General features: G+C 37.5%; 1 protein-coding gene across 1 annotated transcript in view; it reads right to left on the bottom strand.

Annotated features, from left to right (window-relative positions):
- Window positions 1–2,128: 2,128 nt before the first annotated feature.
- DENND2C (DENN domain containing 2C) overlaps window positions 2,129–15,777 on the bottom strand; it is a 33,843-nt gene continuing 20,194 nt past the window's right edge. The window contains exons 8-17 of the mRNA XM_069478944.1: window positions 15,171–15,240; window positions 14,540–14,617; window positions 13,849–13,989; window positions 13,191–13,339; window positions 12,526–12,703; window positions 10,083–10,124; window positions 9,035–9,140; window positions 4,379–4,615; window positions 4,049–4,135; window positions 2,129–2,644 (exon numbers count right to left, since the gene is read on the bottom strand). Coding sequence (XP_069335045.1) covers window positions 2,613–2,644; window positions 4,049–4,135; window positions 4,379–4,615; window positions 9,035–9,140; window positions 10,083–10,124; window positions 12,526–12,703; window positions 13,191–13,339; window positions 13,849–13,989; window positions 14,540–14,617; window positions 15,171–15,240 — 1,120 coding nt within the window. The 3' untranslated portion in view covers window positions 2,129–2,612. The remainder of the gene's footprint in view (window positions 2,645–4,048; window positions 4,136–4,378; window positions 4,616–9,034; window positions 9,141–10,082; window positions 10,125–12,525; window positions 12,704–13,190; window positions 13,340–13,848; window positions 13,990–14,539; window positions 14,618–15,170; window positions 15,241–15,777) is intronic.

The following is a 15,777-nucleotide window of genomic DNA, read 5'->3' as shown; positions in this document are numbered from 1 at the left end:
CTCTTTAGAACTTTTGCAGGGAACTGGTTGCAGAACTTGGCGGGGAAAGAGAAACTGGTTTCCCGGGTTATTCCCCTTCCACTTTCTCCCCTTAAACTTCTCTCCCTTTGTGCCAGGCTGTTCTTGCCGTAGCCTCACTGTCCTTCGCTCTCGGCGCCCTGAAAATCTTTGCATTGGATCGGTACAGTTTTTTTCACAGACCCTAAGAGTGGGCGCCAGTCTCCAAGTAAAATTGTGAATCTTTAGGGCCTGCGTAACAAAAGTAACCTTTTTTTTTTTTTTTTTTAATTTCAGCTTATTATGGGGGTACAAAAGTTTAGGTTATGTATATTGCCCATGCCCCCCCATCCCCCCGAGTCAGAGCTTCAAGAGTGTCCATTCCCCAGACAGTGCGCATCGCACTCATAATGTAGGTATACACCCATCCCCTCCCCCAGCCCCCCCAACTAACCTTAACCTCCCTCCAGGGCGAGGTTGATAACTGTCCACCACCCCCAACATTTAAAAATCCTGTTATTTTGCCTTTATGGCATGTATAAAATTCAGTCATTTTTCCTTTAGGACTTAGGGTAATAGCGTTCCTCACCACCTCCCAACCACTCAAACTGCTGCCAGGGCACCTCTGCTACGTGGCTCCTGGACAAAACAGCCTCTCTTTGATTAAGCAGGCAAAGACCGATTTAACATTAGGTAAATGTGCTGGCTCGATTTAAGTGGGGTAAAAGATCTTTACATTTTAAGAATTCTCCAAAAGATTTGTGGATTTTTATGTGTTTATTCATTAAAAGCTCTGTAAACAACATTTTATACAAATCTTGAGCAATTCTTTTACAAACATGTCCAGAATTAATAATACTTTACAAAAACAAAACACAATAGACCCAAGGAAAGGATACAGCTTCGGATTGTAGGTAAAGTAAGACTCCCATCCCTAAAGCAAAGGTCTCTTCACATGGGGATGGCCAGGATCCACCACAGTAAACCCTCCTACCCCCATTTAATAAACACCTAATTATTAATTGTTCCCTCAGGGTTCCAGGGTAAGACGAGACCAAATTGGGAAATGTCTGATAGGAGTCTCACTGGGGTAAGCTGCTTAATCAACATTTAAAAAAAGACATAGGCTCAGTTCTATTACCTGGACCCACATCTGTAGGAATTATATTACACAGCACCAGTGTTAAATGGTGTCTGCTTCAGATTCATGCATACCTTAATGGGTTGTAATGCAATACTGTACGTCAATAAATTGTATCACAATACAATTTACAATGTTTTGTAAGTTCGAATAAATATTTTTTATGCCAGTTAAAACCAGCAGCAGAAGATGAAGAAAACAAACTGCTATTTACTACAACATTTATCAATGAAAATTACACCATCACTGACAAATTCCTCTTTCCAATCACTACTACTACTTTAGATATTAAGGATCTGGGTTCTTACGCTGTGTATGCTCAGAAATGTTCATATTCTGAGTTCAATTTAATTAGAGCAAAAAGTCCAACAATTCTAGGGGAATAAAAAGTCTTATCTAGGCACCTATAGTTTAAAGTCCCTTATCCTCAGAGCTGAAAAGGGCTCTGGTACACTTAATAGAAAAAATTTTAAATAGCTGTAATTCTACAGAGATCAAATTTCCATCTGTGGGACTAACGAACTTTATCTGTGTTCATAAAAGAGAAGTCCTAGCTTCAGTTCTATGTCTGTTGTACAACTACGGGCAAGTTATTTAGCCTCTTTGAATTCCAGTTTCTTCATTAGTAAAATGGAGATGCAAATGTCTGCCTCATAAAGTTGACTTAAGGATTGAATAAGATGATACACATACATGTACCAGAGGTATGGCACATGGTGGATACTAAAAAAAAAAAAAAAAAAGGTAGTTCCCATGCCCTTGAAAGGACATTATCCTATTAGCTATAATTCCACAAAGTTTAATGTTGACATGTGAGGGACAAGCTACCTGAGTGCCACACGATGTGGAGAAGAAGCTGCAAGATGCCTACTTGCATAAGGTACTCAATAACAGTGTTAACAAGTAGGACTTCCACAAGTGAGATTCCCCTAGATAGAATATTAGACAAAAAAATGGAGATATATTGATGAGTATATTCCTTAGCCCAGGTCAAGCAGCCCATGAGTTTAAAGCTGCCATTATATTTCAGTGATGAGAATTATGTGGGTAAGGCTAGTGTTCTCCACTTGTATATAGTGCCTCTCCAGTACCTTAAACTCAGCATTTCTCTCATCTCCTCTTTGAGCTGTTTCTTCAATGTTAACACCAACAATCATTTCTCTTGTAAAAGACAACTTCCATCACAGACTAAGCACAAAACACAAAGAATGAGCTAAAGAATCAAAGAGAAAAGACCACTATAAAAAATTGGAGGCAGAGTAAAGAGAGCATTGGTTCCAGACTACTCCCAACAATTCTCCAGTGATTACTACAGCAGCAACAGGAGAATCCTCCTCCAACAGCCTGACTCGATCTTTGACCTTTTAAAATTTCAAGAACTTTGTAGAATACTTCAGGGTATCCTGACCCTCAGAAAAATATTTTCTTTGGCACTTTCTTTTCTAATTAGGATGAGGACAGTCAATCAAAGATTTCATTTCTTCTGCAGAAATTTCATTTTACTTCCTAAAGGGAGAAAAAGGTAGAGTGAACTCTCAATTCATTTTTATTTACTGTAGATTTGAGTCAAGTGATCAACAACCTAGTTATTCAGAACAGCCCAAAAGTTAAGCTGACATCTCAAGCTATGAGTTGATGTGTTTGATCACCTCCCCTACCCCACCCTGCCCCAAGTGTCTAATTGTAGAGGTAGAAAAGAACTCAGACATCATGTAATCTAGTGGGTTTCAACCCTGAATGTAGGTTAAAATCACCTGGCTTGCCCCTCAGCGATTTCCTGAAGCCCAGGGAAAAAATTTTTTTAAGCTCCCCAGAGATTACAATATGTAGTCACAGCTGAGAACCACTGATCTAATCCTGTGTTATAAAGATGAAATAACAGCCTAAGGTATAATTTGTCCATGGTCTCTCAGCTAGTGAAGGACAGGGCCTAATTAGCGGGCATATATTTCAAAGACCAATATAAATACCATAGAATATAGGTTCTTTATTGTTTTAGGCTAACCACACCACTGTTCCCTTATATCATATGGATAATTAACTACAATTGAAAAATCATAAACAACTGTGTTTCTGTATGAAGTGCAAAATTAGAGACTTGTAGGAAATCCTCTTTTGCCTCAGACTCCCTCTAAACCAGGTGTTTTTAATCTGGAGTTCTAGGGATAGGTTTCATGGGGTTCATGAACACCCTAAAATTATATGCAAAATTTATTTGTATGCTCTAAGTACATTTTTCTGGGAAAAAGGACAACAGTTTTTATAAGAATTTATAAGGAATGTGTCCAAGGAATGTGACCTGACCTAGAAAATACTGATAATCACGATATGCAAACATATCATGAAGGGCAGTTCAGGGAGCTTCATCTGAGGGAAACAGCCCCATAGATCACTTTGATGGAGAATCCCCACCTTTGAGAAAAAGACCTTTCTGGCTGGGCGCAGTGACTCACACCTGTAATTCTAGCACTCTGGGAGGCCAAGGTGGGAGGATCGCTTGAGCTCAGGAGTTCAAGACCAGCCTGAGCAAGAGCAAGACCCCGTCTCTACTAAAAATAGAAATATTAGCCAGGCATCATGGTGTGAGCCTGTAGTCCCAGCTACCCAGGAGGCTGAGGCAGGAGACCGCTTGAGCGCAGGAGTTTGAGGTCGCAGTGAGTTACAATGACGCCACTATAGTCTGCTTGGGATGACAGAGTAAGACTCAGTCTCAAAAAAACAAAACAAAACAAAACAAAACAAAACCAAAACCTTTCTTTAGAACACTTTGGAACTAGGGTCATGGTTTCTGATCAGTCTACTTGATGTGATGTTCTATTGCTGATCTGATTATAAAGCCTTTGTGATGAGGCCCACTACTGCAAACCTTTCTCAGCCACATTTATCTAAAAGGAAAACAGAGCAACTCACCAAGACTCCGCAAAATTCTATTCACCCCACTGGGCTCAGACTCAGGAATTGTTTCCAAATATTGGAGGGCCCGGACCTCAAACAAACCTATGAGGAAACTCATGTTGGTGAAACTGTCCAATACTTAAGACTAGAAATTAACTAAATAAAACTCTGTGGTCATTACTACCTTATTCCATGGATAAAACAATATTACAAAATAAATAATTCTAATAACATACAACTTAGCTTTTGAACCCTTTAGCTTTGCACTATTTTTTGTTTATATTATATTCAAACTTTTCAAGTACTCACTAAATAGAGAGGGAGAACTTTATGATGGAAACTGACCTTTAACCCCACTTTTCCGAAGCTCTCGGTCCTGGATGAATCCTGCAAACATCTGAGTCTCCATGAAGAGATTTAGGAAATGGCGTACACTTCGGGAGGTGTGGGACTTACGGAATGGCTCTCTTTGGAATACACGCTCCCCACGCTCAGTGACAGTCATATTTAAAGAATAATGTCCCACGAGCTCTACAAAAAACCTGACAAATGCTTCAGACACCAGAGAGTTGAGTGTCACATCTGCTGCAAAATGAAAAAAAAAGAGAAAGAAAAGAAAAAAATCCCCTAAGTTTTGTGTATCTGGGAACACTGGCTCTGGTTATAGAAGTCATACCTAAGAAATCATAGATTAAAGGGCTGAGAATAAACCCAGGAATGCTCATTCTTAGCTTTCTTTTTCCATGACCTGCAAAAAGTTAATGGCTTATATCCTTACCTTTCTTCCCACACATGCTCTTAGTATATCTTGTAGCCTGGCTTGCACATCTGTGATTTCACTGTAATTGCTCTTTCAAAGCCACTGGTGAGAACCAGCTAAATTTAATCTGCTCTTCTATTTTTATTCCTCTTTAAACTCTATGCTGCATTTGTGCTGACTGCCTTCTCACTTCTCTTGTTCCCCACAACTTAATGCTCTACTGATTCCTTTCTTGCCTTTATGACCAAGCATTTGTTTTTTTCTTGCCTTGTCTTCCTTTTTCTGAGCATGGACCACAGGTAACTTCAACATTCCCTTCTTTTAAGAGCTAATTGGCATAGAGATAGAGCTGGCTAAGATGATAATTCCCAACCTTAGGTCTGCAGTCTTGATATTTCACCTTCTAAATTTTCAGCCTACCTATGGGAGACCATCATCTGGCACTCCGTCAGCACATAAATTCCACTTGTCTAAAAGTCATTTTATCAGGTCCTTTTTGGAACTTTGAAGACTATGAATAAATTAAGTAATACATGCCTAAAATCAAATTCATTATATTTCCCCATCAAATCAGTTTCCCTCTCAACTTATTTTTCTTTAGAGACAAGGTCTCACTCTGTCACTCAGGCTGGAGAGCAGTGGTGCAATCATAGCTCACTGCAGGCTCAAACTCCTGGGCTCAAGTGATCCTCCCACCTCAGCCTCCCAAGTAGCTAGGACTACAGGCATGTATCACCACAGCTGGCTAATTTTATTTTTTGTAGAGACGTGGGTCTCGCTATATTGCCCGGGCTAGTCTCGAACTCCTGGCCTCAAGCAATTCTCCTGCCTCAGTCTCCCAAAGTCCTGGGATTTCAGGCATGATCCACTGTGCCCAACCAACTTTCCCATTTCATATTGTACCTGATTACTCTATAAAAAATAATAGTTTATTGAGTGCTTAAGATATGTCAGGTAGCATATTAAGTGCTTTAACAAACATAATAATCCAATGAGGTAGGTATTATTATTACTCTTTTACAGAGGAAACTGCGGCTCCAAATTATTAAAGAAATTCTCCAGGGTCATCCCATCTAGTAAGTGGAGATGCTAGACTCCCAAGTCAGGTGATTCTTAGTTCCTATAATATACTACTATACTGTCTTCCAGGTCCCAGGCTTAAACCTCAGATTCAACTTAGACTCCTTCTTCTTTCGTATCCAAATAGTCTTTTTTTCCCCTTGAACAATGTATCTTGCTCTTTTCCATGGGCTCCACTCAGGACTGGGAATCAGGGACCTAGGTTTAATTGGAGTTCTACCATAGAGCAGCTATATAATAGTGGGTAGCTCACTTTACCTCTCTTGGCCTATCCGTAACCATGTAGTGAGGGGAGCTGATAAAGAGATTTCCAAGGTGTCTTCCTATATTACATTTTGATTCTAATCTAGGTTTTTGTTATATTTTGTATAACAGATTTCCTGCTCATCTCTTTCCTTCTGCAGTTGAGAATCCATGGTCCATCACTGCATTTATCTTTAACACTTTTGCCTTGTTCTCCCATCCCTTCCAGTTTTTTTGTTCAATATGTGTTTTTAACATTCATTTTTAATGCCTTATTCTATCAATGGATATTTTGGTTGTTTTTAGTTTTGGCTAGCATCTACAATGCCACTATGAAAATTATTGTACTTGTTTCCTAGTGGTCATGTGCAAGAGATTCAGTCTAGGGTATATATCTAAAAACTGAATTGCTGGGCTGTAGCATAGGTATACCTTTTACTTTATTAGATACTGCCAACCTGTTTTTCCAAAGTAGTTTACTAATTTACACATTCTCACCAATACTTGATATTGTCAGAGTTTTAAATTTTTGCCAATATGGTGAGTATAAAAAATGGGATCACATTTCCTTGATTTTGGGAGATTGCACATTTCTTCATATGTTTAGGCACCTTTCATGTTTTTTCTATGAATGTTTGTTCCTATTGTTTCCCCATTTTTCTATTGGATTATCCTTTTCTTATTGATTTGTAGGAGTTTTTTTAAAAAACAAATTCTAGACAATATTTCTTTGTTATTTGTTGAAAATGTCTTCACCTAGTTTGCAGCTTGTTTTTTTCTTTTCCATGGTGTCCCTCGGTGAAAAGAAATTTTAAAGACTTAACATCGTCAATTGATCTTTTTCTTTATGGTCTCTGGTCTTTGTGCCATATTTTAAAGAACTCTATCATTGTTTTAAGGACATAAAAATATTTTCTTCTATTCTTTTAAAAACATTTTTAAAAGCTTTGCTTTTAACATTTAAGTATTTATATTCACTGGAATTAATTTTGTGTATAGTGTGAGGTATATATCCATATTCATTTCTTTTCATATGGAAGGCCAATTGTCCTAGTATCATTTATTGAATGGTTCATTCTTTCTCCACTGATATGCAAATGCTGGCGCTGACACAAATGAAGTTTCCTTACACATGTGCACTCTCTATTCTTTCCATTGCTTTATTTCTGCACCAAAACCAAACTATCTTAATTACTATGACATTACAATAGATCTTGATGTCTAGTAATGCAAGCCCTCCAATCTTGTTCTTTTTCAAGTGTGTCTTGGCTATTCTTGGCCCTTTGTACATCCAATTAAATTTTATGATCAGCTTAATGGCATTCCAGATCCCTCTTGAACCCTCTCCAATCTCACTTTCTTCCCACCATGCCAGTGAATCTACTAGTATCAAGGTCTCCAGAGCCTTTCCTATTGTCACATCCACCAGTCAATTCTTAGTCCTCATCTTACTTGATCTCTTTGCAGCCTTAAGCGTAACTGTTTACTCTTTCCTTTGTGAAATACTTCTTCACTCAGCTTCTGAAATGTCATATTCCTGGTTTTTTACACATATACTTTCCTAGTTTTTTTCTTACTTTACTAGCTGCTCCGTTTAGTCTCTTTTTCAGGATCCTTCTTTTCTTCCCAACCACCAAATGTTGGAAATCTAACCACACCATTCCCAAGGGCTCAATTCTTAAGCCTTTGTTACTTTCTAACTATACTCACCCTATAGGGTCATCTCATCTGGTCCCACAACTTTAAAATGGCAATTTCTAAATGTATGTCTTTAGCCCAAATCTGTCCCCTGAATCCCAAACTGATATATAAAAATGCCTACTTAACATCTCTAGCTGGGGCTCGGTGGCTCATGCCTGTAATCCTAGAACTTTGGGAGGCCAAGGCAGGAGGATTGCTTGAGCTCAGAAGTTCAAGGACAGCCTGAGCAAGCGTCAGACCCATCTCTACTAAAAATAGAAAAAATCATCCAGGTGTGGTGGTGTGCACCTGTAGGCCTAGTTACTGGGGAGGCTGAGGCAGGAGGATTGCTTGAGCCCAGAAGTTTAAGGTTGCAGTGAGCTATGATGATGCCACTGTACTCTACCTGGGTGACAGAGTGAGCCTCTGTCTCAAACAAACAAACAAAGAAACAAACCCACAAACAAAACCCATCTCTAGTTGTATATCTGCTAGGTATTAGACGTCCAAAAGGTATCTCAAACTTAATACCTAAAACTCAACTTTTTATTACTCCTTTAAATCTGCTCCTTCGCTAAAGTTCCCCATTAGTAAATAGCTTTAGTTTTCTCATATGTAAAATGGTAATTAAATTATAACACCTACTTCATAAGGATATTACAAGGATGAAATAAAATATTAATATATGCTAAGGCTTAACATAATGCTTGATACAGTGTAAGCAACCAATAAATATTCTACCATTTATGCAACAATACTTATTGAGTACCTACTTATTGAATACTGTTTAAACTATTAGAGATAGAGAACAAAACAAAGTCACTGCTCTTATGGAACTTACATTCTAGCACATGAGATGGGGATAAAAGCCATGGAGAAAAATAAGTCAATGGAAAGAGGACAGATAGGGAGTGCTTGAGGAATAGGTACAGTTTTAAACAGGACATCAGGAAAGGCCTCAGCAAGAAAGCAACATTTGAGCATGGACCTACAGGAAGAAAGGGTAGGAGTCACGTGGTATCTGGGGGAATACCATTCTGTAGATGTAACTGAGCAAGTGCAAAGGTCCTGAAATAGAAGAGCACCTGACATATTGAGGATCAGCAAGGAAGCTGATTAGAAGATTTTCAAGGTACAGGCAGCCTAATACTACTTTTGTATATCCTTTAACAGAGTGCTGGGCATTCAGTAAGTCTTTACTGCCTTAACCTTAAGTCTTTGGCCCACTTGTCTCATACCTTGTGAAAAATTCTGCTCCTGAGCCAAGATTTCATTTCGTTCTTCCAAAATCTGCACTAGGGCGGCTTGTAGTTTAGGTGGTAAAATTTCATCCTCATCAGATACCTTAAGAAAAAAAATTGAGATTTTGTATGAGCTTTGAGAAAGTCTCAAACACGCACTAGTGACGTGACTAGCCATGGGTGACTTTGTATGTATTTTGGTTAAGTAGCCTAAAGTTTCCTTCTGTACATGAAATAGACTCTATGATGCTTATGGTGTATATATTTTAACTACATTTAACTATTAAAAAATAAATAATATACTTTATAAAAATTTCTGGTACTTTTCCACCAAATATCTCTTATCTATAAGTCTTATGCTATATTACAAAGATTATCCCCAAATAAATGGTGTTTCAAATGTGAGGAGCTAATTGATTTTGAAAAAAGACAAAGTCCTAGGAAACATTCTTATTCTTTTCCCCCTGTGTTTTAGTGCATACAAACCTACGTACAAGTTACATCCAAAGGGCTACTCTGAGAAGGCTTTCCTAACTCTTCCTTTCTACTTTAATATCCAGAATAAATGACCACTTCTTTTTTCTCCCTACTGTACCTGGTACAAATTTCTGTTATATCATTTCTAAAATTTTATGTATACGTCTACTTCCCCTCAGGGATCAAACTGTGTCTTACTCATCTTTAGATCACAACTGCCTGACAGAGTATCTAGAAAATACTGGTGTTTAATAAACGCTTTTTAAATTTGATTAAATTAGAGGCTTATATGTCAACCCATCTGGAGTAGAAGGGAGGGTTACCTCTTTTGAGAATGACATTAATTCTGTTTCCTCTTTCCTTCTTTGTGATAAACAGCTATAAATCCAAGCCAAATTTTTCAGGTCAATCTTGTACGATTGGCCCATAATGTCAATTCAAGTATGTGTAGAAACTAAAAGTCTTGCCTGAGTCATCGTCTCTAAGTACTTTCACATATTGTCTGTCCAATTATCTAAGATAGACCTTTATCCTAAAACATTATGTAATCACCTCCTTTGGCACTCACCTCCTGTAAGAACTTGTCTGCACAGAGATCAACTATCAGCACCTATGAAATAAAGGAGCCAGGCGAGTTCAACCAGAGACATTCATAGACAAATACATTAGGCACTGCCAGATCAGGAATGGTGTTTTGATTATTTCAGGCAATGGGAATAGTTTTAAACAAAATTAACTCCAAGTTGTAGCACGTTTAAAAGTTAACCCATTTCCAAATGACTGCAAAAATCTAATGAAAAAAAAAGTTAACCTATGAACACAACAAATAAATTGCAAGTAAAAAACACATTGATGTGCATACCTATAAATTAAAAGAGACTTAAAAAAACATACCAATCAAATACAACGTATGGATTTTATTTGAAACCTGATTCAAACAAATTATTAAAAATTTATGAGACAACTGGAGATCTGAATACTGGATTTTGTTGATAATAAGGAACTGTTAAATACTTCAGTTATAATGGTATTGAGGTTATGTTTAAAAATGCCTTTATGTTACAGAGATGCATACTATAATATTACAGATGAAATTATGCCAGGATACAATTCAAAATATTATGGGACAAGCCAGGCAATGTGGCTCATTTCTGTAATCCCAGCGACTCAGGAGGCTGAGGCAGGAGTATTGCTTAAGGTCAGCAGTTTGAGACAAGCCTGGGCAATATAGCAAGACTCCATCTCTAAAAAAGTAAGAAATATTAGTCAGCTGGGGTGGTGTGTGCCTATAGTTCCAGCTTCTCAGGAGGCTAAGACAGCAGAATTGCTTGAGCCCAGCAGTTCAAGGAATTAGTAAGCTATGATCATGCACTCCAACTTGAGCAACAGAGACAGACCCCAGTCTTTAAAAAAAAAAAAAAAATGGGAGAGAGGAATGTGTCAGGGTAAAGACTGGACATGACTTGATAAGTACTGAAATACAGTGACTGGCACATGAGAATTAATTTTACCTTCTGTTTACTTTTATATATGTTTGAAATTTTCCATAATAAAGTTTTTTAAAAAAAGACAATGGATTTTACAAAAGATAATATTCACATGGCCAATAAACACATAGAAGGGTGCCCAACTTCAACGGTAATGAAGGAATGCAAATTAAACCGCAACTAGAATACCACTACCCACCCACCAGATAGGCTAAATTACACAAACTGATGATAGTAAGTGTTGACGATGATATGAAACAATAAGAATTCTCATACACTGTTGGAGGAAGTTTAAATTGGTTCAAATGCTTTTAAAAAGTTTGACTTTATTTATTAAAGTTGGAGATATGCTTACCCTATGACCCAGGCACTTCAATTTCTAAGTATATATGCATAGAACTGCATGCATGTATGTACCAAGGGTCAAGTACAAGAATATTTATAGCAACATTATTCATGATAATCCCAGGCTGGAAACAACTCAGATGTTCATCAAATATAGAATGGATAAAAAAATTGTGGTATGTTCACACAGTGGAATCTTACATACAATTAGAATGATCAAACTCCTATTAAACTCATCAACACGGATGAATCTTACACACATAATGTTAAGCAAAAGAATCCAGGAAAAAATATATATACTGTATGAGTCCATTTATATCAAGTTGAAAACCAGGGAAAGCTGAAGTACATCATTTAGGGATACATGCCTAGGGGGTAAAACTATAAAGAAAAACAAGTAAATGAATATCATAAAAGTCAAGATAATGAATGCCTTTTGTAGGAGATGGGGAAGGGAGCAGAGATCAGGAGGCGGCATGATGGGGACTTCTAGGATGCTGGTACTGATTCCATTGCAGTAATGTTTCCATTTCATTCCGATGCTGGCTACGTAAGTGTTCAATTTCTGATAATTTGCTGCACTGTATATTTTGTTTTGGGCACTTATCTATATATGTGTTATAATTGAAACAAAATTTTTTTTTTTTGAGACAGGGTCTCACTCTGTTGCCCAGGCTAGAGTACAGTGGCATTATCATAGCTCACTACAACCTCGAACTCCTGGGCTCAAGCACCATGCCCAGCTAATTTTTCTATTTTTTGTAGAGATGCGGTCTTGCTCTTGCTTATGCTGGTCTCGAACTCCTGGCCTTAAGCAATCCTCCTGCCTTGGCCTCCCAAAGTGCTAGGATTACATGAGTGAGACACCACACCTGGCTTGAAAATGATTTCTTAAGTTAAGCTAGAGTAGTTTTTGTGTTTGACTTTAAAACTAAAAGACCTACCTTTCAGAATAACACAAGAATGAGCTCATGGTTTACTACTGGAAGTAAGATACAACTTTGGATTCATGTGTACTATAGAATTTTTCTTACTTTAATAAAAGATACCAAAATATGATAGCATAACATATTATTATTTTAATATTAATAAATAACAATTCTACTGCTCTTAAAGATCACTTATTTTCATTTGTCAAGGTTCCAATATTTTCCATAGGTACTATTTCTTCCATCTCACCTCTTCAATGGGCAGGTCCTGGAGCTGTGGTAAGGAGCAAGATAGGATTCCAATAAGGAATGGAGTAGGTGAGCACACAATGTCGATCATAGATGCTGGCAGGACTGGGATGTAGGTATGCTGCCAGGTGAATGGATACAGTGTGGCTACCACGGCATGGCCACACTTTGACAGAGTACTAGCCAGAGGAGAAAGCAAACAGTGTCACAAATAGAGCAGCAATGTAGAGGGCATTTCAGATACTATGTTAAAGAATTACAAAACTGATGCTGGTTAATGATCATAGATTAACAATTCTGTGAATACTCAGTAATTTTTAACATTTTACTTAAAACTTAAACTTAATTATTGACAATGTTTAATCTCAATCTAGCTCTTCCCCATAATTTATCATGCTAAAAATTAGTGTATACTTAGAAATGCATTACTGATTTTTAACAGCAGTTTAAGGTGCATTTAAAAGGTTAATTCATTACAACTCAAAAAAAAAAGTCACTGGTATAGCCTAATGCAAATGGCTTTTTGATTATTTGGAATTATCCATGTCACTATACCTTTAGTTAAATGAGAGACTGATCTTACATTTTTTTAACATGCCCAAATTTTAAAATAGTAAGAATAAGTAAAACACCAGTATGAAGTGACATATTTCATTTATTTCTTACCTTAAGCTGTTGGCAACAAAGATTACCCTCCGCTCTAAGAGGAGAGAAGCACAGACTCGGATGAGGTGACACACACTCAGGCACTTAAAGAGACATTCAAAATCAACATGTTCCAATCGGGAATCTAGTGGTCGGCAGAGTTCAATTGACTGAAATGCAAGAATTTGAATCAGGGAAGCTGATGTTGGAAAACAATCTCAATGATGACACTATGGATCCTGCCATTCTTATGCAAGTGCAAGAAAGAGGGTTTGCTCTACAGTTTGTGAATAGCAAATTAGCTGGATGTGGTGCTTGAGCCCAGGAGTTCCAGGTTGTGCCATCCCAAAGCCCACAGTTTATTTTGTGCTGTAAACTGATGGTAAAATCGTTTATTCCATCTGAGAACAGTATGTATAATCTTCATTTATCACACTGAAATTGTCATTATGAAGGGGTTCAATCTATGTATGATAGGAAATCTCTGGGTCCTGAGTCTAGGAACAACTATGTCACAGATCAATTGGATATTTCTCCAGTGTTTTATGAGGCTAAAACATACTCTTCACAGTTTATGAAAAAGAGAAAACTATGCCCTTGGGCTTCTGGAAACTCTGCCCGTTAGTATAAGGCCTGCTTTTTGCTTGCAATCAAACCTTTCCAAAACAAGCTAACTTACCCCATCTCCAGCCCCAGGAAGGTAGCTCTTAACTGTGATGGTGCGTCCAGGAGCTGGGAAGGGAGCTTCCATGACACTTTGCATGAATGGGTAAACAAGAGCTGGAGACATTTCTCTTCTCTTCTCTACTTCATCCAGAATCTATACACACAAAATGTTACTTTATTATGGACTCAGTTAAAATACATAAAAGAATCCTATTACAGGAACTGCCAAACTTGGTGTACAAACTTGAAAATAACACCAATAGAATTTAAGACAGATAAGCTTCTGTAGCCAATAATAGTTCCATAAGCATCAGATCTCTTAGGGGGTATCTTTATACCTTCCAAAAAAAGTTACTAACATAAATCAACTTATTTTTAGACAAGGAGCCCCTTTTCATTTTACTAAGAGAGGGGCAAAGAAGGTGACACTGACAATGATATCCTGCAATTTGGCATCTAGGAGAGACATGAGACAAGATAAGCTTTAGGTTATGTTCTCCCTTAAGCTGGAGTTTCAGCAAACCAAAATGAGGATGATGTAACACCAGCAGCTGGGTTAGGCATATGAATTTAAACCTTCAAGCCTTGTGGTTTCTAATTTACTAATAGGGAACGTTTCTACAGTAAGATGTTAAAGTCTATATCACTTGACATTGAGAATTCAGAAAGAATACCACTTTTCATAGAGCCCATTCTCCACTCACCTTTGAAAAAAGATTGAAGCAGCCTAGGCGACTAACCATGCAGTATACCTCAGGGAGTCGCTTTCCTTTGCCTTCTGGCTAAAAGAAAAAACAAAACAAAACAACAAAACAACTAACCAGCACAAGTTTTTACTAATTTGGACTATTAATACTCTTCAGTACAGAGCAGGAACCAGGGCTCTCTCTCTCAATGAACACTGAAAGATGGGAAAAGTGCTAAAAGTGATAGCACAATTTAGTCTAGATTTAGTGAAGGTATTCTAAGTAAGACGAAAGCCCTAGTATGGTTAGTAAGTAACTCAGAGCTCCTTTGACTGGTTCATTGTTCTTCATTCCTCAAATATACCCAGACTGATATTCAGCCAGTACATCAGTGGTTATTTCTTCTATTATAAACAAACAAATAAATAAAATAAATACATACCCCTTTTATTTTGGAACACTCCATGGTTTGGAACACTCTGTGGCTAACCCCCATGTTGCTCTTGCTGTTTAAAGCTAACAAAGCTTCTTTAATACACAGATCATTAAGTAGCCCTCAAACTCATCTAGAGACAGTATTTCTGAAGTCCCTAGCTTGACTCTATTGTTCCTTGAGCAACCCAGTCTATAGCACAGGTGTGGTACTTACCAAGAGCTTCTTACAGTAACCAAACCACCGGCTTCCATCTTCACCAGTCAAGACAAAGGAGAACGTTTCACTGTAAAAATAGCCAGTAGTTTTTCTGAGAGCCAAACAACTGCTTATAGCATTCCTCATGGAACAAACAATTGAAAATTAGGGTCCAACAGCAGTCATTTTGTGATCTAAGAGGAGATACTAAAATTACATTTATTGCCTTTTGCCTTAAGAATATCTTGCCTTGTACTAGAGTGAGGGAATAAGGTATTGGATACGCTATTGATGCTGTTGCCTCCTTTTACTTTCTTATTTATACACTCTAGCTATTAATCAAGCCCATTTTCCTTTTGTTGAATGCCTAATATGGTCAAACATATAGGTAAGCTATGAAAGATTTTGATATGCCATTTCCCCATTCCAAATTCCCAAATTCTATTTAGTTATGAGAAGTCATATGGAACAGTGATAGGCAAAGGATTATATCACCAATTTATAAAAATCAATAGGGAAAACATCAACATGGGCAAAAGATATGCATAGATAATTTACAAAAAGAAGACCTAAAGATGCCCAAGAAAGAAACTCATTAAGAATCAAAGAAATCCAAATTTGAATA

Source organism: Eulemur rufifrons, chromosome 8 (genome assembly GCF_041146395.1).
Source record: "Eulemur rufifrons isolate Redbay chromosome 8, OSU_ERuf_1, whole genome shotgun sequence".
NCBI lineage: Eukaryota > Metazoa > Chordata > Mammalia > Primates > Lemuridae > Eulemur > Eulemur rufifrons.
Note: the sequence above shows the minus strand (reverse complement) of the source record. Positions and strands in the feature narration are given on the sequence as shown.